Raw genomic sequence first — 24,853 nt, forward strand, 5'->3', positions numbered from 1 at the left:
GAGACATTAGGTTATAAAAACAGCACATAAAGCAATTCATAAGTGAATTTTAATCAAGAGTGAACGGCTGTTTGCCAAAACAAGAATTAGTCTTTTAAGTATTTTTCTCTTACTCAGGAAATTGTGTTGGTAAACATGTGATATTCTGAGTCAAGCAAGTAAAAAAGAATATAAGAAACAGAAAGTTGGTTAACTGTTTCTATTAGTATAAGGAGTACATGGACTAATAATCTTGACCATCAGTTAATTAATTGCATTTCAAAATATCCTTTTTATCATGTCTTAAAAAACAGAATCTAGTAAAAAAAAAAAAGGCATTTTGTTTTTAAATTAGCTGAATTGCATGAGCCCTTTGTACCACAGCACTGATTTAAAAATAGGGCCCACTTTGGTATAGCTAATTCAACAAATGTAGCAGACAGCTATATAAGTATTTTATGAGTTTACATTGCTTTACAAAAGCAAGTAAATTTTTCACAAATTGAAATATTTAGCTCATAAAATGGTGATTTGGTATTTTTTAAACATTCATTGTTTCAAAGTGTCTACACCTAAGAACCTATAGTAACATGGCACAGTAATAGTTAGAATATCTGCCAATACATGTGATTGTTCTGTAAGTTAACTGTACTTTTAGAAAGCTTAAAACATTGCCTGGGCCAGCACTGTGGCATAGCGGGTATAGCCGCTGCCTGCAGTGCTGGCATCCCATATGGGCACCGATTCAAGTCCTGGCTGCTCCACTTCCAAGCCAGCTTTCTGCTATGGCCTGGGAAAGCAGTAGAAGATGGCTCAAGTCTTTGGACTGCTGTATCCGCATGGGAAGACCTGGATTTCTTTTAATAAGAATCTAAGGCAATCCTCCTCATTTTCCTCTTCCTCTTCTTCCTCCTTTCTCTTCTCACTCCTCTTCAGCCCCAGCTCAGCCCCTGACCCCACTCCCAGAAATAAAAAAATAAAAAGTAAGAATCTAAGGCAGCTTATAAAATTTAAACAATAGAGCAAGATAAATAGAGTAAGGAAATCAGGACAGTGAACAAATGAGAATCCTAATGATAAATTACATGCCACACCATAAAGTAAGTCCTATACTTTTTTTTTTTTTTAACAAAAAGTGGAAGCACAATATGAAATAGCTTTAGACTTCCACATAATTAAATTACATAACTGAAGGTATCCTTAGGATGAACAAATTAGTTCGGGCAAGGATGTTGAACTATAAGTTAGGAAACCTGCTTAGGAAACCTACTTCCCAAATTGGAGTACAGAGTTCAAGTTCTGGCTGTGATGAGTCTGATACAGATTCCTAAAAATGCACCTGGAATGCAGCAGATGATGGCTCAATTGTTTGAGTCCCTACCTCCCATTTTGGAGACTCAGATGGAGTTCTTGGCTCCTGATTTTGGCCTAGCCCAGTGTTGGCTATTGCAGGCATATGGGAAATGAACCACCCAATGGAAGATCTTTTTCTCTATGTCCCCACCCCCTACCATCACTCTGCCTTTCAAATAAATAAATAAAATTTTACCAAAAAATGAACTGCTTACAGAAAGCTCACCATTTCCTGGTACCCAGGAGAAAATGCCTTCATGGACCTCCAGACACTATGTGATCTAGCACTTGCTGTTTTCAGGAACAGCCGGTTTCTTTTATTTATTTATTTTTTTAAAGAAAGAATGATCTTTCTTTTTTTATTTTATTTATTTGACAAGTAGAGTTATAGACAGTGAGAGAGAGAGAGACAGAGAGAAAGGTCTTCCTTCCATTGGTTCACTCCCCAAATGGCTGCTACAGCCAGTGCTGTGCCGATCCAAAGTCAGGAGCCAGGTGCTTCCTCCTGGTCTCCCCATGCAGGTGCAGGGGCCCAAGCACTTGGGCCATCCTCCGCTGCCCTCCCGGGCCACAGCAGAGAGCTGGACTGGAAGAGGAGCAACCAGGACTAGAACCAGCGCCCACATGGGATGCCGGCGCCGCAGGCAGAGGATTAACCAAGTGAGCCACGGCGCCAGCCCAAGAACAGCCAGTTTATTAGGCTAACCTTTCTAAGAAGATGATGGCATCCCTGCAGTTTGTGACAATTATATAACAAGTCAAAATGATCTGATCTCACAGCTAGTGCAACTTAGGAATAGAGTTCTTAAAACAATAATAGGGTTGTTCTATTTCCTGCAAGCAATTCACTATGTGCCATATCTTGACTCCAGCTTCCTGTCAATGCATGTCCTGGGAGGTAATGGGTGATGGGATCAAGCAGTTGGAACCCTGTCACCCTTGTAGGAGACTTAGATTGAGTTCTGGATTCCTGGCTTTAGCCTGGCCCCCTTCTGACCATTGTAGACATTTGGAGAGTAAACCAGCAAATGGCAATAACGCTCGCTCACTCTCTCCCTTTCAAATAAATAAAATAAATGAATATTTTTTTTAAAAAAAAGGGATGCCTAGAGAAGATTCAATCCAATACAAACATCATATTTTTTTTTTTTTGACAGAGTTAGACAGTAAGAGGTAGAGACAAAGAGAGAAGTCTTCCTTCCATTGGTTCACCCCTCAAAAGGCTGCTACAGCCGGTGCTGTGCCGATCCAAAGCCAGGAGCCAGGTGCTTCCTCCTGGTCTCCCATACAGGTTCAGGGGCCCAAGCACTTGGGCCATCCTCCACTGCCCTCCCAGGCCACAGCAGAGAGCTGGACTGGAAGAGGAGCAACCGGGACTGGAATCTGGCGCCCATATGAGATGCCAGCGCCGCAGGCGGAGGATTAACCAAGTGAGCCACGGCGCCAGCCCCAAACATCATATATTAAGAGCCTTCTTCTGTGAGGTACACTGAATGCTTTATGGGATGCTTAGAATAATAAGACACAATCCCTTTTTCCAGTGGACTTAGCCACTTTAGGAAGAGACATTCACAAATTGGTTTTTACGCACCCAATAAATGGTAAACACTTCCCATGTAATAGGCACTGTTTGAGCATTCAGAATGCAGCAGGAAACAAGATGGATAACTACTTTGCTTTTATAGAGAAACAAACAACATAAAATTTCAGCTACTCTATAATTCACTGTGCTAAATACCCTTTGTAGCCCAAAGAGTTCTTAAATCTACCTGGCAATTGAAAAACACTTCACTAGGCTAATCCTCTACCTAGCGGTGCTGGCACACCGGGTTCTAGTCCTGGTCGGGGCGCCGGATTCTGTCCCGGTTGCCCCTCTTCCAGGCCAGCTCTCTGCTGTGGCCCAGGAATGCAGTGGAGGATGGCCCAAGTGCTTGGGCCCTGCACCCCATGGGAGACCAGGATAAGTACCTGGCTCCTGCCATCGGATCAGCGCGGTGCACCGGCCGCAGCGCGCCGGCCGCAGCGGCCATTGGAGGGTGAACCAATGGCAAAAGGAAGACCTTTCTCTCTGTGTCTCTCTCTCACTGTCTACTCTGCCTGTCGAAAGAAGGAAGGAGGAAAGGGAAGGGAAGGGAAGGGAAGGGAGGGGAGGGGAGGGGAGGGGAGGGAAGGGAAGGGAAGGGAAGGGAAGGGAAGGGAAGGGAAGGGAAGGGAAGGGAAGGGAAGGGAAGGGAAGGGAAGGGAAGGGAGAAGAAAGCCACTTCATGGTGGTAACACTTTTTGGGGGAGACTTAGTTTAAGGGATCAGAGAAGAAGAGAAATAACATGTTACAAGAAGTAGCATGAAAGGCTGGCTGTGGTGTAGTGGGTTAACGCCCTGGCCTGCAGTGCTGGCATCCCATATGGAATGCCACTTCAAGACCCTGCTGCTCCACTTCCAATCCAGCTCTCTGCTATGGCCTGGGAAAGTAGTACAAGATGGCCCAAGTGCTTGGGCCCCTGCACCCATGTATGAGACCTGTAAGAAGTTCCTGGCTCCTGGCTCCTGGCTCCGGCCATTGCGGCCAACTGGGGAGTGAACCAGTGGATAGAAGACTCTCTCTCTCTCTCTCTCTCTCTCTCTCTCTCCCTCTCCCTCTCCTCTGTGTAACTGACTTTCAAATAAGAATATATCAATCTTTAAAAATTCAAAAAAAGAAATAGCATGAGCAAATCATGGTAAAATGTAGATGTGTTGATACCCTCTCTATTCCATTGTGTTTGAGAGATCTTTTGGGTATCACAGAGAATATAGAGGACTCAAGGCAAGTTATATAAAGAGGTTTCCTGGGGCCAGCACTGTGGCTCAGTAGGTTAATCTTCTGCCTGCGGTGCCGGCATCCCATATGGGCGCCGGTTCTAGTCCTGGCTGCTGCACTTCCCATCCAGCTCTCTACTATGGCCTGGGAAAGCAGTACAAGATGGCCCCAAGTCCTTGGGCCCCTGCACCCACATGGGAGACCGGGAAGAAGCACCTGGCTCCTGGCTTCGGATCGGTGCAACTCCAGCTTTTGTTGCCATTAGGGAGTGAACCAACGGATGGACGGAAGACCTCTCTCTCTGTCTCTCCCTCTGTCTGTAACTCTACCTCTCAAATAAATAAATAAAACCTTAAAAAAAAAAAAAAAAAAAGAGGTTTCCTGATGTGGCAAATATGAAGCTCATGTTTTGTTATTGGGGTACCTGAACTAAGTTTTGTTTCTCTTTCATCAACCTTTTTCACTTCTAGATATTTTTAAAAGGAAAAATCAGGTAGTAGTGAGGGATCAAATAAGACTAAAGGAGAAGTTCCTTGATACACCAGATCTTGTAAGTTTAGACTTAAAATCACTGAAGAGCCATCGGGTGTTTGAGGCAGGGAGAAATTGTATCATGCAAGATGCAAGCTCCCATTGCATCTTGCTGAACTAAGGCAGTAGTATGAAGAATGGAAAGGAATTCACAGAACTGAGAGGATGCTGCGAAGCCTTCCATAGATACCCTAGTGTTCTCTTTTATGTTCCCATAATAATTTGCATATATCTCCAATCTCTTCTATCTCTTATCAAACTGTGAGGCCTTTTATAATGGTAGAGTCAGCTTGCACCAGTTTGCAAAACCCAGTTGTTAATATCTCCCAACTCCACTTTCTGTCACAGAGGGAGTACGTGTACCTTGAAAATGGACAAATAAGACAAATTACTTTTTTATTATTGTTTTGAAAGCTGATTGTCAATCATCACTGGCTACTTATTTACTGTTCTGCCTTCCTGTAAGATGCTTAGAATAAAAATACCATCATATTAATTTTTATTTCCTTATCTCTAATATTAGTACTTCACATATTATAGGTATCAATAAATACTTATTGACTAAATAGAGGGACAGATTAAGAAATGAGATAAACAATGAGTGATCCATCGATTGTGGGTATTGATTGAAATAGAAATAACCTTTTATTATCTAGACTGAACATTTGGGAAAACAGTCATGCTACTAAGAACCAGACACAGGAAATAGAATAGATGGAAGGTGGGGAGGGACAGATAGTGGGAGAAGATAATTTGTTTCATTTGTAACATGTTTGAGATGGTAGAAGATCTGGGTGAAGATGCCTAGCATTCATTCTAATTGCTATTCATTGACATTTTTGAAATTACTTTCCCTGTGGTTTTCTAAAACACAGCTATATAGACTGATTATCATTTATTTTAGCAAGATTGCTCCGAAAGTAAATCAAAGTTTTATAATGCAGCCGGAACACTTCTTTGTCAAGGAAAAGCAGAGATCAGACAATATAGAAGAGAATAACTGAGGAAAGGAATGGTTTTTCAGCAGTATAAATTTATTATTTCATGATCATAGTTAGAGTTTACAGTTTTTTTAAGAAGAGAAAATGGATTTCATGGGAGGATAAAGTTACCTTTTAGAATGTAAGTGATGAGGAAAAGTTTTTCTTTCTAGAAAAGCTATTATAAGTAAAGACACAAGAAAAATATATATTTTTTACAATAAAGACTTGGAGAAGAAAAATGTTACTTCGTAAAAGCACTGGCTTTTTCTGAAACTATCTGATTCATGGAGTATTCTGATTTATTGAGTGAGTATGTGTACAGAGGGAGTATGTGTACCTTGAAAATGGACAAATAAGACAAATTACTTTTTTTTCATTGATAGAATAATTTAGTATATTTTGCACATTAATTAATGCTTTAAAAAATATATAACCAGGAAAATATGCTTGACATTAAAACTATGGTGAATAGTTAACCCTTTCCTTTATAAATGAGAATTTTCCCCAAGATTATATATTAGAATGTGAGTTCATATGCAGTATATTGTTCAAAAAATAGGTGATAATGATAAGGTAGTTCAACAAATAGGATGGAAGATCATTTACTATAATATCATCTCTAAAGTTTAGAGTGAATTAATCTTCTCTACACTGAATTTTCACCAGAGGTTCAGTAATTCTTCAGTGAGAAATGTGTCTTAGTATTTCAACTGGAAACATCATTCAAAAATGTGCACTTATAAACGAAATGGAGCCTGGTGGATTGGTCCCATCCCATGTATTTACCACGTACCATTTTATATCTGTGATGAAACAGTTATCTTAGCCTCCATCAAGGTCACTTTCAGAGCTATGAGATTAGTGTTTAGAGTTTTTGATTCCATTCTCAGACAGGTGTGCCCTAGTTTGAGAAAATCTGTTATACAAAACTGCCAGCTCACAAAGTAGACAAATTAAGTGGTGATTACTTAACATTTCAAAGAGATTTTCTTCAGGGTTCCTTAAAATAGGCACTTCTGAAGAGTGTAATACAGCCAAAGGAGCCTGGACTGTGGGTAACCAAAAGGCTTGGTTTTTCTACCCTATGATGAACAAAGTTGTAAAAATGCATAAATCTGAACATGTTAGTCATTTCATTCACCCACTAAATCATTAATACTGTTCCTCTATGAATCATTCATGAGCATTCTGTGTGTTGAATATATAAAGGTCATAGTTTCTGTTTTTAGGAGTTTATAGATTACAAGAGTGAGACAGATGTGTAAACAAGTAACTGGAATAAAATTTTAATGACAGAGGCAAGGCAGCCTATTATGAGATCACTTGAGTCTAACGAAGATGAGAGGATGACCTGTGGCAGTAGAAATAGACTTGGAAAGTAAGGAAAGCACGCTGAACTGAACAGATTGGTGCCAATTGGACAGGGGGACCCAAGAAGAAAAGACAGTCTTGTGGTGACTCCAAAACTTTTGGCCTAGGTAATTTAGTTGAATGTGATGCCACTCAAGAAGGGAGAAAATTTTGGAGAAGGATGTATGGGAGGAAATTTGGGTGGAGAATGTGTGGAGAGGATAGACAATGAGATTGGTTTTGACAAGTTGAGTAGAAATGTCCTATGGGATAACAAGATTAAGTTGGTTAGGCAGTTGTATATTCCAGCTTGGAATATACAATTAAAAAAAAAAAAAAACAGGCAGCAGCTAGAGATTAAATACTCCTCTGATTAAATACTCCTCTGAAGAGAAATGGTAGTAGTGAATGAGATCGTTCAGGGAGAGCCAGAAGACAAGAAGAGAATGAGGCATGAACACTGTGCAATAAGAAAATGGAAACAGGAACCCGAGGAGGAAGTCTGGAGGAGAACCTTGACTTTGGTGCGTGAGGACAAAGTAATGGGAGAGCTTCAGGAATAGGGAAATGGTCAGTACTAAATATTGAGGATTAATCACAAATGGAGAGAATCTATAGACAATTAGAAGATTATCGGTGTCCTTGGCTAAAGCAATGTGGGGCAGAAAGTTAAAGAGTAAACACAAGGCTAGTACCGCTGCTCAATAGGCTAATCCTCCGCCTGCAGCGCCGGCACCCCGGGTTCTAGTCCCGGTCGGGGCGCCGGAATCTGTCCCAGTTGCTCCTCTTCCAGTCCAGCTCTCTGCCTGTGGCCCAGGAGTGCAGTGGAGGATGGCCCAAGTGCTTGGGCCCTGCACCCGCATGGGAGACCAGGAGAAGCACCTGGCTCCTGGCTTCGGATCAGCGCAGCGCACCCGCCGCAGCAGCCATTGGAGGGTGAACCAGCGGCAAAGGAAGACCTTTCTCTCTGTCTCTCTCTCTCACTGTCCACTCTTCCTGTCAAAAAAATTTTAAAAAAAGAGTATACACAAGAGGCTGGTGTTATGGCTCAGCAGGTTAAGTCTGACTGCAACTCCTGCATCCTATAAGAACACCAGTTGAAATCCATCTCCCCGCAAGTGTGCCTAGGAAAGCACCAGAAGATGGTCCAAGTGCTTGGACCCTGCACACATGTAGCAGATCTGTATGGAGTTCCTAGAACCTGGCTTGAACCTGACCCAGTCCCAGCCATGTCTGTCTGTCTGTCTGTCTCTCTCTCTCTCTCCCTCTATCTCTCTCTCCCCTTCTGTCTCTGTAACTCTGCTTTTCAGATAAATAAATAAATAATCTTTTAAGAAAGAGAGTAAATGGTAATGGAGCTTACTAAGACTTATACAAAGGAAGGGGAGGAGGGGAGGAGATGGACCAGTACTGAAAGGTACCTATGGGCGGACATTGTGATACAGTAGGTTAAGTCGTCACTTGGGATGCCTGTGTGCCAACCCTGATGCTGATGCAAGCCCTGGCTACCCCATGCTTTAGATCCAGCTTCCTGCTAATGCTCCTGGGAAGGCAGCAGATGATGGAACAAGTGCTTTGGTCCCTGCCGACGTGGGAGACCCAGATAAAATTCCTGGATCCAGGCTTTCACTTGGCCTAGCCATGGCTTTTGCAGGAATTTTAGAGAGTGATCCACTGGGTGGAAGTCCTCCCCCTGCTATTGATGGGAAAGACCTGAGCATTTTCATAGTATGCAAGGAAGAAGCTACTGGAAGGAGGGAAGTCTTCCATCATGTCTGCTAGCAGCAGCAACACGAGCAAGAAATGACCTCTGCTAAATCTAGTCAAAAAATGTCTGGGGAACGTACTTACCAGATTTTTCACCTCCAGAGGAGGATAAAAAGTGAGAGAGATCCTCTTTGGAATCTACCACAGCTAATTTATGTTATTAATTGTAATAAACCATTTGTAATGAACATGAACTTCTTGAGAAAGGAAAAAGAGTTTCTGAGACAGAGTACTTATGGGAAATCGTCTGTTTTCATGCTGAGGTAGTTCCGAACTTGTGCCTTTGAAAGGCAGGAGGAGTTGATGTGACAGCCTCATTTCAGGTGCGGGTGGAGTGGGAAACAGTATCCTGATCATATAGGACTAGAGGTTTGGATTTTCTCTGAAGAAGGCAAGTATAGGAGCGATTAAGACAGGAAGTGGTATGATTCAACTAATGTTTTATAAAGCTCTCTCTCTCTCTCTTTTATGAAGAATAGTTTTCTTAGGAGTAGTAGAAACTAGGAGACCAGAAAGACCAGTGAGAGAAAAAAATCTAGAGAAACAACATTTTATGCAAGAGAATATGGTGGCAGAGTGAAAACAGACTATCGACTGATTATGTGTTATTTTTAATAGTCATATTGACAGAACTTCACGATGAATTGGATGTCACAGGTACCAAAAACGGATCCCGATTATTTCATTATTTTGTTCCTTTTGGGAAGTTTTCAATTGTTGAGCTGTAGGTTTCTTTAGGATGGTCTAGGAAGGTTGTGCAGTGATTATCAGGGTAGGGTCAGTTATACAGGGGAGAGATTAAGAATGCCTCTCAAGTTTCTCAGTAATAATATGAGTACACTGCAAAGCTTAAACCTCTTATTATATAATATTTATGAAAAAATAGAAAAGAGATAGGAAAATATTTACCAAAAAGTTATGTCTTTTCCTGCTACACTAATCGTTATGTTCTCAGATTTTACTTACATTAATGAATTTTGGCTATACGTTAAACTATGTAAAAGTGAGTAAAGAAATTTGCCCCACTCTTTTACTTTTAAATATTTATTTATTTATTTGAAAATCAGAGTTACACAGAGAGAGAAGGAGAGGCAGAGAGAGAGAAAAAAAGATATCTTCCATCTGCTGGTTCACTCTCCAGTTGGCCACAATGGCCAGAGCTGTGCCAAACCAATACCAGAAGCTTCTTCCAGGTCTCCCACAGGGGTGCAGGGGCCCAAGGAGTTGGGCAATCTTCGACTGCTTTCCCAGACCCTAAAAGAGAGCTGGATTAAAGTGAAGCAGCTGGGACTCGAACCAGCGCTCATACAGTATGCTGGCACTGCAGGCAGCGGCTTTACCCGCTACGCCACAGCACTAGCCCCTGACCCCACTCTTAAAAAAGGGAGGATAAGGTGATCATAACTTTACATTTTATTTATTTATTTTTAAAGATTTTATTCGACAGACACAGTTACAGAGAGAGGGAGAGACAGAGAGAGGTCTTCCATCTGCTGGTTCACTCCCCAGATGGCCACAATGGCCAGAGCTGGGCCAATCTGAAGCTGGGAACCAGGAGCTTCTTCAGTGTCTTTCATGGGGATGCAAAGGCCCAAGCACTTGGGCTATCTTCTACTGTTTTCCGAGGCCATTAGCAAGGAGCTGGATCCAAAAAGGAGCAGCCAGGACACAAAGTGGTGCACATACCGGTTGCCGGCACCACAGGCGGAGGCTTAACCTCATGGCGCCAGCCCCATAATTTTACATTTTAAAAGAACACTTCTGTCAAATAAGACTTTATTTTCATTTTAGCCAGTGCCTGTTATTGAATGCAGTAGCAAAACAAGTAGGCAGTGGTTACTATGACATGAGGTTTGTTGAAACCTGGTGAAAAAGATGAGATTGAGTTGTCTAAATGTTTCACCTGAAATAACAGTTAATTATGACCCTCTTCAGCTTCTGTAGTTTTACATTCCAGTTAATTTTTGTCTAATGAAAAGTGAGATGTAAAGCCAATCACAGTTCACAGCCAGATACTTTAATGATTCCTCATATGTAAACAATTCACGGAGTCTTCAGTGCTAATTAGTGTATTTACTGCGAACTCTCAGCTCATTCCATGAGAGTAATAAATAAGCAGTTGAGTGTCATTTTGCAGTAACACATTCTAAATCCTATATATATAGGTTCTAGAAGGATCTTTAGACATGGTAGAAAGTGGTCTTTAGGTATTTTTCTTGGCTTCCTTTTCTATTTGCAATGTCTTCCCCATGTCTTATTGTCTTAATTGTAAATTCATCTGCTATTGCTTATCTCCTGGGAATATGAAACTGCAACACCCGCATTGGTTAGTCCCATGCCAGCAGGAACAGCTGTTTGAGGGTTTTGCTAAGATACACTAGAAATACTGTTCAGTATTATAGGACTTATTGAAGAGCACCAGAATAGCTAGAAGCAAGAATATTTGTGTTTTAATTATGGGGCTAGTTCTTTGGTCTTTGTTATTAAGTTTTATTACCTTTGTTACCTGTGAAAACAGGGCAATGATTATAACACATTTAAAAAATATTTTTCACAGCTGTTTTAGGATTGCCAGGACTGGAGCTATGATCCTTCCTCTTTTGACACTTGTCTACTTATTTATATCACTGCTAACATCGTTATCCTATAACGTGTAGATTTCCTGGTATTTGGGATTTTCCCAAAATTATTCTAGTGACTGGGTGATTATTCACTGTATGTCACTGATTACATGAATATATTCTATAGTTGATCACAACATTCTTTTTCCTCAAAGTTCTGTAATTAATAAATTTCACAATTATCTTTCCAATTCACTTAATTTTTTTAAGTGAAGTGTCATTTTCACGCCTGGATATCTCACCTGCATTGTAGAAAACTGAATCAGAATGGGCTACTGTGGAAGTAACTTGTTCTTTGTCCAGATATATTTTATCAGTCCCATAGACCTTATTATTCAGTAAACAATGACATTCTTTATAATGTTCACAACCACAGAATAACGAAACTTTTCTTTGTTTTCAGTGTTTTGCTAACCACCATTCTATTTGGTGTATTTTTCCATGTCTTAGATTTAGAGGTCATTCTGTAAACCAGAATTCTTTCTCCCACTGTTGGATTCCCTGAGCAGAATTTTTAGTACTTGTGATAAGCTGTGAAGTTAGCAAGCATTTAAAGAGCTTAAGCAGGCAAACTTGTAGCGGAGGCTGAATATGCCAGGGATTTGGAGTAATTGAAAGACTGCTGACCCCCCCCCCAATTGCACACACACATACACACACACACATAGACACACACACCACTGTAGGTCCTGAAGCCACTCCCCAGTAAACCTCCTGCATGCATATCTTCAGTTAAATAAATGAATCTTTAAAAAAAAAAAAAACAGTGGATGCGTAATTTCATGGAAAATTAAGGGGAGCAGAATAAAAGTAATGAACAAAAAATATCAATCCATCCTTATTTCTACTTTGTCAAGGTTTTTTTTTTAATTTTTGAGATTTATTTTTACTTATTTGAAAGAAAGAATTACAGAGGGAGGTAGAGAGAGAGAGGTCTTCCATCCACTGGCTCACTCTCCAGATAGCCACAGTGGCCAGAGCTGTGCCCATCCAGGAGCTTCCTCTTGGTCTCCCATGTGGATGCAGGGACCCAAGGATTTGGGCCATCTTCCACTGCTTTCTCAAGCCATAGCAGAGATCTGGATCAGAAGTAGAGCAGCCCAGGCCAGCGCCGTGGCTCACTAGGCTAATCCTCCGCCTTGCGGCGCTGGCACACCGGGTTCTAGTCCCAGTCTGGGAGCCGGATTCTGTCCCGGTTGCCCCTCTTCTAGGCCAGCTCTCTGCTGTGGCCCAGGAGTGCAGTGGAGGATGGCCCAAGTGCTTGGGCCCTGCACCCCATGGGAGACCAGGATAAGTACCTGGCTCCTGCCATTGGATCAGCACGGTGCTCCAGCCACGGCGGCCATTGGAGGGTGAACCAACGGCAAAGGAAGACCTTTCTCTCTGTCTCTCTCTCTCACTATCCACTCTGCCTGTCAAAATAAATAAATAATTAAAAAAAAAAAAAAAAGAAGTAGTAGAGCAGCCTGGACTAGAACCAGTGCCCTTATGGGGTGCTGGCGCTTGAAGCGGGACTTCAACCCGCTGTGCTATAGTGCCCCCCTAAAGTGTTTTTCTTAAACTTAATACATGTATAGCAGAATTGGAAGAAAACTTTGAAAATAAAGCTTAAGTAATTAAATGAATGCCTTTAAAATATCCTTACGTGATGGAACCACAAATGTGTCCTTACACTGTAAACTACAGGTTAGTAGTTCTTTGTGATTTCCATGACCATAAACAAGTGATCCACTCAGTGCCTTAGCTTCTCAATCTGTTGCCCTTCTTTCCTTTAACATTCTTGCCCTTACTAAACTAAAACTGGTAATTTTCAATCACTATTACCCCCTCTCCTTCAGTCTCTGACAACCTCAACTTCAAGCATCCTGTCTCTTAGCTTCTTAACTCACAAACTCTAATACATCCATCTCAATAATGATCCCATCTCATTAGTAGCTCAAATCCTTTGATCTGCCTTTTCATTGTCTCTCAACTCTACACTCTCTAAGTCTTCAAATTCCATTCACTCAACTTAAATTGTTTTGTGCACCATAATTTTCATTCCTTTGCCTTTATATTTTGTTTTATTCTTTTGGTGAAACCCAAGCCCTCTTTAAATTCAATGGCACCTTTTTTTTCTCCCCAAGTGCGAGGTAAAACTAAGCTAGTATAGCTATAACATTTTTAATAATCTTTTGAAATGAATATCATTAACTTGCTTCATTTTAAGTCAAGTTTTTAGAATCTGTACTATCTTTATAAAACACAAATCATTTATAGTATAAACTGGGTTCTTATTTTGTGTGATTTTCATTTATTTAAAGTAATGTAATCATTATTTTCCTTCTAACATAGTGTATTGAGCCACAAAATAATCCTTGTGAGTAAACAAAGTTTTCAGTGCTCAAAATTTTCTTATATTCATGCTGATTCAAGGAAAAAAATCACCACCTTCAATATGCAATATGCATTTCCTAAGAAAGACAGCTTAGCTGTTTCATATAGCTGATGTTTTTCTTATTAACAATATATGACTCACATTACATGTGATTATCCGTTTAACAGGAAATTGCCCGGCATTTACGCCCTGAAACTCTTAGAGCAATATTTGGTAAAACTAAGATCCAGAACGCTGTTCACTGTACTGATCTGCCAGAGGACGGCTTACTAGAGGTAAGATAAAGAAGGGTAAACATCCCACTTATGTTTCATCAATAATCTCAGCAATACTGGTATGTAAGAAACTGCAATATTCTTGGACCTAATGACTTCAGCCTGCAACTTTAAAAGGCCAAATTGTGGGATGTTATATGCAACCAGGTTATCTTCAAAGAATTAAGATATTGTTCATGATTGACATATGTTATGGCTTAAAAATAATCTTAAAAGTAAAATCTGTGTTAATTAAATCATCTGAAATTTGTCTTTAAATCGGATGACAATACTATGTCCATAAGTTTCTAGGTATGGTCATATTCTAATGAAATTAAGAACTCCCATGTGTAGTGTGATAGCATTTAAAGTAGTAATTGTCATTTATTGTCACTTTTTATGTACCAGGTTCTACCATATGTGCTTTGTTAAATTATTTCTTTTACCTGCCACAGTATCCCCAATAGTATTGTTAGATCTGGTTTTCCAGGAAAATTAAATTGAGACACTGGTTAGGTAACATCCCCAAATCAAACAGCTAACAATAGAGTCATATTTTTCTTTTCATTTAGTTAATTAATGTAAGAAGCAATGAGAGAATCTATAAATGAAACATGATCTGAATTGAAGATAAGAAAGATATTTCTAGGTTAAAAGGGTAAAAAAGAAACTAAAGAAAGATTGACATACTTAATCCTGTTTCTCAAATTTTTGGGCATCAGAAGAAATTAAATGAGCTTAAGACAAGTGATGAATTCAAATGATTATAGTATAAATGCAGAAAATGGTTGATGTCTTTGATATATATTTATTTTAGCATTATTTATGCTTTATATGATAAAATTATTAGTCCTTAAAAAAATTTCTGTCTTCGAAGTCATACATGGAAAAACTTTCCCCAAATACTTTGTTTTCATCTTCTTACACTGAAATGTTAAGTCCACCTGGAATTGATTTGACATATGGTCTGAAGTATGGATCTAGGCAGCTGTTAAAACATTTTTTATTAAATCTTTCCATCTTTTTACTGTTCTTTTTCACTTATTAAATACTCAAATACACCTGTGTGTGCTTCTGAACTTTCAGCTGTATTCCATTGGTCTGTTCCAGCAAAATACTATTTTTGTTAGTGTATCTTATTTATACTTTACAAAAACGTTCTTTGTATCTTACATTTATTCTTCCATAGGAACTTTACATAAGTTTTACCATGTTCTCTACTCCACCCTTAAAAGATACATGTGGGACCTTGACTGGCATTACAATATATTTATAAATCAGTCTGGGGATGATATAGCTATAATGGTTACTCTCCAACTCTGTATGTTTGCCTTTCTTTTTGTCTAAGCAGTGGAATAACTGTTTTCATAGGGTGTTGGATATAGCCTATTAAATCTGTTCTCATCAGCTTTTATTTTTGTTACTATGCAAGATGAGATCATTAGCTCCATCAAAATTTTCAGCTATAATCCAAATGTTAATCTACTAAAATCACATCTGAGGCGGCGCCGCGGCTCAATAGGCTAATCCTCCACCTGCGGCGCCAGCATACCAGGTTCTAGTCCCGGTAGGGGCGCCAGATTCTGTCCCGGTTGCCCCTCTTCCAGGCCAGCTCTCTGCTGTGGCCCTGGAGTGCAGTGGAGGATGGCCCAAGTACTTGGGCCCTGCACCCACATGGGAGACCAGGAGAAGCACCTGGCTCCTGGCTTTGGATCAATGCGATGCATCGGCTGCAGCATGCCAGCCACGGTGGCCATTGGAGGGTGAACCAACGGCAAAAAGGAAGACCTTTCTCTCTGTCTCTCTCTCTCACTGTCCACTCTGCCTGTCAAAATAAAAAATCATATTTGAACTATACACCTTGATGTGATATTTAGACATACTTATGGACTGTAAACATGTAACAAGCTTTATTTTTTTAATTACCAAAAGTATCAAGTGTTTAAGTTTTCACATATTTTATAAGTATTCTCTTCACCTTCTACTTGTTTTTGACCTATAAGCAAGGTTTGAATGGAGACTTTTTCTCAGGCTGAAATGTTATGAATATTAAAAATATTATTCAATATAAGCCCGTCATTTTTCTCACAGAATTCCAAGTAGATTATTACCTCCTGCAGTTTACAAGGTCTTTTACCAAATGATTAAAATCTTTCTGACCTGACTGCACTGGAGATTTCATTTAAAATTAATGGCTGTGTAGTTCAGAAAATTAATCAAAAACCAAAAGTTGGAGCTCCAACAGCCTCCTCTCCTGTGGCTGGTGACTCATACTTGATGTGCCCTTGGATAAGTCACTTTTTTCCCCATGCTTCACTTCTCTTATCCATAAAATGACATAAAGAATGCTGACATAGCCAATGTTGTTTTAGTTAGGGATTAACTTTAGTAGATTATTAGTTGGCTTTAAATAGTAAAATATTGTAAAAATATTTAAAGACCAAAGGAGTTATCTGTTCATAGGTCTCAAAGAGTACAAGCTCCCTGATTAGGGAAGCGCTTGGTCCTAAGATGTGATGTTTATTAAAGGATAAGCATTTAGACATAGAGTTCCAATAAAATGTGTTGCCCGCTCCAGGATCCCTTTGAAAGGCAACTATAGTTAGACAAGACACAAGGATTAGAGGCATAAACCAACATAGTCACAGGCAGCCTATACACATTGTCACCATGTACATGGCAAGAAGAGACGGAGGGGAACATAGGACTCCTCCTTCACCTTGCCCTGATGTGGTAATTGCTGGGTGATGTTTGTGTGTTTCATATGTAGAGCTCCAAAAGCATGGTCTCAATTCATATTTTGTCACCATCTATTATTTCACTTATATATTTTTAGTCAAATAGTTAGAGAGTATGTTTTACTTTGCAGGTATTTTGATAAGATTTCAAAATCAAACAAGACATTTTGCCTGTCCTCACAGAGCTCCCAGTATGATTGAGAAGTCAAAGATATCAGCATAAATACAGAAATTTGATTTCTTTGGAAACTATTAATTGTGGCAATCACTCTTTCTAATTATAGGAATAAATGGCAATCAATATTTATAATATGAGACAATTATTTAGCTGAGAATATTTCCTAATACTCTGTTGGTTGTAACTATAAAGATCTTAAATTTAAGTGATTAAAAAAAGAAAACATTGACAGTTAAGTTTTCTGCTTAAGTAGTACTTGTTTTCTACAAATGACAACTTTTTTAAAAAAAGACTTTTATTTATTTATTTGTTTGTTTGTTTGAAAGTCAGTTAGAAAGAGGGAGAGGCAGAGGGAGATCTTCCATCTGCTGGTTCACTCCCAGGATGGTCACAATGGCCAGGATTGGGACTGGACCAAAACCAGGAGCTTTTTCCAGGTCTCCCCTGTGGGTGACAGAGTCCCAAACACTTGGGCCATCTTCAGCTGCTTTTAAGAAGTGGAGTAGCCTAGACAGTAACCCTCACCCATATGGAATACAGGCACTGCAGGCAGCGTCTTTGCCCATTATGCCACAACACAAACCCCAACAAATTACAACGTTTAAAGTAGTAGTGACGAGGTTGTACGTGTGAGTTCATAGTACCTGGCATCCCTCTACTATCGTAGTGTGCCCAGGAGTCAAAATAGCTCTGTGATCCTGGACAAGTTTCTTTTCTCACTGTGCCTCAGTTTCTTCATTCTGTAAAATAAAAATAGTAAGAGTATCGGGCATATCAGACAGCCCAGAAAATAAGTTCTCAACAAATGATAGTAATGATCTTGTCATTGAAGCACAGTGTCTCTTTGCTTATATATATTTCCACATCAGACCATGAGTTTTCATAGGAAAGAGATTTTTTCTTGCTTCACACATAAAGGCTCTTCAATAGATGGTTTTTTGGGGCTGGCGCTGTGGCTCAGCGGGTTAACGTCCTGGCCAGAGCGCCGGCATCCCATATGGGTGCCAGTTTGAGACCCAGCTGCTCCACTTCCAATCCAGCTCTCTGCTATTGCCTGTGAAAGCAGTAGAAGATGGCCCAAGTCCTCAGGCCCCTGTACCCGCATGGGAGACCTGGAAGAAGCTCCTGGCTCCTGGCTTCGGATCGGCACAGCTCTGGCCGTTGCGGCCAATTAGGGAGTGAACCAGCGGATGGAGGACCTCTCTCTCTCTGCCTGTCCTCTCTCTGTGTAACACTGACTTTCAAATAAATAAATAAATCTTTAAAAAAAAAGATGGTTTTTTGAAGGAAAAGCAGGGTTTGGTTAAACAAATTATGATTCACAGACTTAGTGAAAAAGCATGTAACTTTGCATCTTTAATGATGATAAGGAAGACCCTGTATTAATAGTTTCTAGCTTTCCTTGTACTTTGCCATCCGTCACCTTGGCAGTTTCTAAAATGCTGATGCCCGGACCCACCCATAGAGATTCTAAGTAAAAACAAACAAAAAGGCTTCAAACTTCTAGAAAAGTTGCAAATTACACTATGAAAATTTATGCATGAACATTTGCAAGGAAGTTGCCAATATAATGCTCTACAATTCTGAATATTTTAGAGTGTATTTTTAACATAAAGGTAATTTTGTGACATAAACATCCAGATTAGGAAATTAGCATTGATATATTACTACCATCAAATCCTCTGACTGCATACAAGTCTCATAAGTTGTCTCATTAAGATTCTCTTACAGCAAAAGGATCCAGGTCAGAATCATGCATTGCATCTCATTTTTTCCCTAGTCCTTTTCAGTCTAGAGCAGAGCCTCAATTTTAACTTGACTTTCATGGCCTCAGTTTTGAAGATGACAAGCAGAGGTTCTAGTTCAATTGATCCGTTTATTTTCTTTGCTTATTGGAACCTTTTTTAGGTGGCTTTACCCAAGTTTTAACAAGGTCCTAACAAATGTATTTCACTGTGAGGCATCTATAGGACATATATGAGAAGTGATTTGTTTTCTCCCTGTTGTCCAGGAAAATGAATAATGCCTTCTTTATTCGGTGACTCAATCTTGTATATGCTTCCCCTCTGCTCCACTTCAGTGTTAGCCAGCATCTCACCGGTATCACTGATGATACTTCCAAGGGTCAGTTTCACCTTCTCCTTGCTTTATCTATTCCCAGGCTTCATTGGAAAAAAAAAATAAAGTCTACATTTCTTCCTCTCACTTTACCTCTATAGTTTGTTCCAAGGACCTTTTTTTTTTTTAATTTTAATTTTATTATCTCTAACAGGAACAACCAACACTTTGTATGCACTGAAACTGGAAATCCCAAAGTTCCTGAATGGATTATAGTACAAAATTCAAGAGTGTTTGGACTTTGAATTGTGTATACAAAAATGATAGGTCAGTCATTCACTCAGATTTTTGTATTATTTAAAAATTTAAAATTCTGCACAGGGGCATACCTGTAAATAGTATAACTATGCTGCCCTCATGGAACTTACCTTCTAAGAGACAGTAATTAGAGTGATTATCTGATAGAACAATGAAAATATGGATCTTTCTTCTGCTTTTCTTTTCCAAACATTCTATAACTTGGTCATACCACTTTGGTGATTATAAAATAAAATTTGAGAAACATTTTAAATATTTCATTATATTTTTAATTAGATCAAAGCAAACTGGATTTGTATATATAATTACTTCTACATAGACTCTTGTTCTGGTACACTCTGGAAAAAACTTAGAGACTCTGGCATTAACTGGAAAGAAACCTGGGTGTAGGGTGACTAAGATGATGAGAAAGGCCCAGATTTCTTGGCCACCATTTAACACAGGCCTCTCACATACTGACCCTGATAATTTATCTTTGGTTTTAGTTTCTATCTTGAAGGAAGAAGACTTGTGATTTTTACAAGTACATTGTCAAAGAGGGAACAACTTGTACAATTCAAGAACAAAACAACGTTCTCTTGGAGATCTAAAAATAGTTTTATAAGGCTGGGCTTTGACTATGGGTGGGAAATGGCAAGAGATGAGTTTGGAAAAGTCGGCAGGGAGCTGTAAAGTCATATTAAGACATCTGAACTTTATCCGGAGGCATTAGGAATTCAAATAAATGTTTTACACAGAGAGTAGCTTAACCATGCCCTGTGTTACAAGATAGCTCTGGCTAAGGAGAACGGATCAAAGGAGAATTGACAAAGGACAGAGGCATAGTCTGCAGGGAGAGAGACCAAGCAAAGAGTATTCAGGAATTCAGGAGAAAATGTAGGCAGCCTCAGTGAATATTGGCGGTAGGGATAGCCAGGAGCTGTGAACTGAAGAGACATTTAGGGGATTCAAACCGATAGCCTGAGAGACTACTGGGCTACCTAGGAGAGCCTATAGAAGTGAATCAGGGGGCCAATGTTGTGGTGTAAAGGATAAAGCCGCCGCCTACAGTGCTGACATCCCATATGGGCACCAGTTCTGGTGCTCCACTTCAAACCAGCTCTCTGCTATGGCCTGGAAAAGCAGTAGAAGATGGCCCAAGTGCTTAGGCCCCTGAACCCATCTGGGAGACCTGGAAGAAGCTCCTGGCTTCAGATCGGCTTAGCTCCAGCCATTGTATCCAACTGGGGAGTGAACCAGCTCATGAAAGACCTCTCTCTCTCTGTCTCTCTGTAACTCTGCCTTCCAAGCAAATAAATAAATCTTAAAAAAAAAAAGTGAATCAGAGTAACTCCTGTCCCCTAGTGAAGATGCAATACAGGGACTGTTTTACGTATGATTCACATATCTTAAATTTCTAAAAAAATAGCTTTTTCTTAAGGTTGATGGCAAAACTTAACCTGATCTTACATCAGGCTATGTATTATTTTGATTGAACCTACCTAGTATATTCACACTGCTGCATAATTATTAATGCATTACATGATGGGTGACTTCCCAGATCCCTTGGAATATTATATAAATAACTAAAGTATGAATACCATATTACTATTCTGAGTTCTGTAACATTTGATACTGAGAGTGTTGAAGAAGAGATAGTGGAGAAGGCTTGAAACAGCTGTGGAGTAAGATATGATCACAGAATACAGATTTATGGATGGTATTTAAGATTCAGTTGATTGGGAGATTATGTGTATCATGTATTTTTTATTTTTTTCTGATGAGCAGTTGGAATGAACCAGTGGTGAGATTTCATGTGTGAGTGCAATGAGGAAAGACAAATGAGGTTATTAGCAAGAGTGTTGGAAGTTGGGGCTGGCACTGTAGCATAGCGAGTAAAGCCACCCCCTGCAGTGCCAGCATCCTATATTGGTGCTGGTTCGAGCCCTGGCTGATCCACTTCCAATCCAACTCCCTGCTAATTTGCCCGGGAAAGCAGTAGAAGATGGCCCAAGTCCTTGGGCCCCTGCACCCATGGGAGACTCGGAAGAAACTCCTGGTTCCTGGCTTCATATCATCCCAGCTCTGGCCACTGTAGCCATTTAGGGAGTGAGCCAGCAGATGGAAGATACCTCTCTCTCTCTCTCTCTCTCTCTCTCTCTCTCTCCCCCTACTACTTCCCTCTCCCTCCCCCCATTACTGCTTCTTTCAAATAAATAAATCTTAAAAAAAGAGAGAATGGTAAAAGTTATACATAAGGGGTGGGGGGGGTGGGATGTGATGACAGAAGGTACAAGGAGGGCCGGCGCCGCGGCTCACTAGGCTAATCCTCCGCCTTGCGGCGCCAGCACACCAGGTTCTAGTCCCGGTCCGGGCGCCGGATTCTGTCCCGGTTGCCCCTCTTCCAGGCCAGCTCTCTGCTGTGGCCCGGGAGTGCAGTGGAGGATGGCCCAAATCCTTGGGCCCTGCACCCCATGGGAGACCAGGAGAAGTACCTGGCTCCTGCCATCGCATCAGCGCGGTGCGCCGGCCGCAGCGCGCTGGCCGCGGCGGCCATTGGAGGGTGAACCAACGGCAAAGGAAGACCTTTCTCTCTGTCTCTCTCTCTCTCACTGTCCACTCTGCCTGTCAAAAAAAAAAAAAAAAAAAAGTACAAGGAAAAAGTAGATGGGCTGAGGAGCTGAAGGCCTTCTGAGATACAGACGGAGCTCCCTCCCTGGAATGACAGAGCTGTGCTCAGGGTCGACTTGTCTAAAATTTTCAGACGTAGAGCTTTGCATGGTGCAGGTAAGCATAGTGTGTGGCCGTGGAAGACACAGTCAGTGTGGCGTAGAGGTAAGTGTTTGTCACTGGAGACAGGCAGGTCCAAAGATTGTGAGGCTGTAATGCTGAGTGACTTTGTAGTCATATAGGATCATGCCTGAGAGGCAGAGTAGAGGACAAAACAGTTCAGCACAAGGGAGATATAAGCCTGAGATATGACAAAAAATTAATAAGGGAGGGTATAGTCAGAGGATGTAAGACTTAAAGGCTCTCATGTGTGGGAGCCAGAAAGTCTTACAGTGGAGTTGGGCAGAAAGAGAGAAACTACTTCTACCCTCCTGACCACAGAGGTGCTTCACGTGAGTCTCCAAAGAGTGGATGTCCTTGGCAGATGTCCTTGTGTCATTTACAGCTAGGAAGCTTAGTGAACAGATTCAAGTTTCAAGGTGGGGTTACTTTCCTGAGGTTCTAGAGAAAGTGGGAGGAACGTTTAGAAATTTGAGGAGGGAAGAGGAATCCCAGAGCCATGTGAAAATAGCATGAAAGGAGAAAATAGGTGAACAGAATGACTTCCATATTGGTGGGTAGGAGTTGTACAAATTAATACTTAATTTTCTGATCACTAATAATAGAGACACTCAAAGTTATACCTTTAAAAACCTGAGGGAGGGCATTTCATACAATTAAAAGGCCTTGGGATGCACACATACCATATGGTAGTGCCTGGGTTCCAGCCCCAGCTCTGTTTCAGATTCCAGCATCCTACTAACATTCACCCTAAGAGACAGCTAGTGACTGCTCAAGTGTTTAGGTCTCTGCAACCCACATGGGAGACCCAGACTGAGTTCCAGGCTCCTGATTTTGGCCTGGCTGAGCCTTGCTATTGCAGGCATTTAGGGAGTGAACTAGAAGCTGAAGTCCTCGGGCTCTACCCTAGGCTTGAGATTCTGAAATTCAGGGGAGTGGCTCAGGGACCTGTGTGTTAAGAAGTCCTCAAGGTGATTCCAATGCCTGTGAACTTGGAGTACTACTGACCTAATGCAATAGTTCCCAGTCAGTGAGGCATCAAGATCACCTATAAAGTTTTTAAAACTACATAACCCTTCTGAATCTCTGTCATAGATGATTCTGGTTAAGTAGATGTCAGGGATGGGCTCTCTCTCTCTCTCTCTCTCTAATAGGTGATTCAGATGTAGCTAAGTGGGCAAACTAACATTTAGAAAGCACTGTCCTAGTGAGTGAGGCACAGCAGACTTTTTAGAAGAAATTGCCCTCAGTTTGTTTTTCAGGAAAACCAGAACCCCCTGAGAAGGCCAGCAAAGGGATTGCTCTGCTTTCAGGACTGACTAATATTTGGAAACATCAGCAGTCTCTGAAATCTGAAGAGATCTGCAGACTCTCTCAAAGGATTCAGCTGCAACCAGGGGTTTCGAGGGATTTCTAGTCTGACTTGGTTGGACACCTGAGTTTCCTGGGAGAAAGTTTTAAGTGTTGAGGCTTCCATAGGCCCACCCAAGAAGCCACTAGTTCCTGGGATTGTGGTGTGGGCACACATAGCCCAGTTCTTCAAATCTGCTGTCACCATGGGTATGTGGCACACAGCTGTGAAAGCCACTGGGCTTTGTCTTTCTCCTTGCTGGTTGTGGAAGGGCCTTGAAGCCCTGGGCTAATTACAGAGTTGTGTCTCCAGCCCTTGTCTAGAATACTACAAGCTTTTAGTCAATGTCTGTTGGAAATTCATGGGAGTGGGCATTGTGGCACAGCAGTTAAGACCCCTGTATCGCATATTAAGTGCCATGTCAAGTCCCAGCTACTCTGCTTCCAGTCCAGCTCTCTGTTAATGTGCCTGTGAAGCAGCAGATGATGATCTAAGTACTTGAGACCATGCCCCTCTCAGAACTAAATGGGAGACCTGGATGGAGTTCCAGGCTCCTCTTGGCTTTGGCCTGTCCCAGCTGTAGCTGTTGTGGCCATTTGGGGAGTGAACCAGTGTGGATGGAAGATCTCTCTGTATGTCTGTCCGTGTCTCCCTCTGTCACTCTGCCTCTTAAATTAATACATAAGCTAAGTGTCACATCTCACTCATCCACCTCCCAGTTGTCATAAGCTTCCACTGCTGCCAGCATCTTCTTTGATTGCTGACTGTGTGTTCAGGTAAAACCGGAAAAGTAGCTGATGCTTTGCATATTGTCTTTCTTCTCAAATCTGGTATTTCAAAAGTCTCTGTATTAATCTTAAAAATTCTAAAATTTTAGAAGCATTAGTCCTATTAGTATTTTGTCACCATTAGTTATTTTCTCAGAAAAGGAATCTTGGGCTAAGGAGCAGCTTCACGTTCTTTCTTGTATTCTGTCTTAAGAGGGGCTCATTTTCCTTGCTAGATTATTTCTATTACTTCTGCCCTGCCTAGTCCTCACACTACCTCAGTAATAAATCTCTCTCTAATATTTCTCTCATTTAGCATGCAAACAAGTTTTTTATTCAATATAATAACAGATATCTACTAATAAAATGCTGTAATAATTTATCTTAAGTAGTCATAATGTCTGTTTACTTCATGGAAAGTTCTATAGAAGCTAATAATAGAATAGTCAAGCAGTCATTATGACTCACATTTCTATTCTATAGAGAATTATCAACCCACAGGTCTTTCATATTCTCAAGTATATCCCCCAGCTTTGACTTTTTTAGATTGGCTGACTTCTCAGTCTGGAAAATAAACATCCTAATGATTTAAAGAATTATGTTTAATATGATTTATCCCACTTTTTGTTGGCACTTAAAAAACCATCCACTGTAGACTCAA

The 24,853-nt window shown here is 40.7% G+C and overlaps 1 protein-coding gene across 9 annotated transcripts in view; it reads left to right on the top strand.

Moving 5' to 3' along the window:
* Positions 1 to 24,853, top strand: part of NME7 (NME/NM23 family member 7) — a 248,143-nt gene that overhangs the window by 184,258 nt on the left and 39,032 nt on the right. For 7 of the 9 annotated variants that reach the window (XM_002715560.6, XM_008264107.5, XM_089299600.1 and 4 more), the window contains one exon: positions 13,927 to 14,034. The exons of 1 other annotated variant lie outside the window; for it this stretch is intronic. In XM_002715560.6, coding sequence (XP_002715606.1) covers positions 13,927 to 14,034 — 108 coding nt within the window. Of the gene's footprint in view, positions 1 to 13,926; positions 14,035 to 19,201; positions 19,559 to 24,853 lie in introns of those variants that run through there. One more of the 9 variants, XM_089299599.1, reaches the window with a different exon arrangement.

The sequence above is a fragment of the Oryctolagus cuniculus genome, chromosome 7 (genome assembly GCF_051225735.1).
Source record: "Oryctolagus cuniculus isolate XC-2025 breed Fujian yellow rabbit chromosome 7, ASM5122573v1, whole genome shotgun sequence".
Lineage (NCBI taxonomy): Eukaryota > Metazoa > Chordata > Mammalia > Lagomorpha > Leporidae > Oryctolagus > Oryctolagus cuniculus.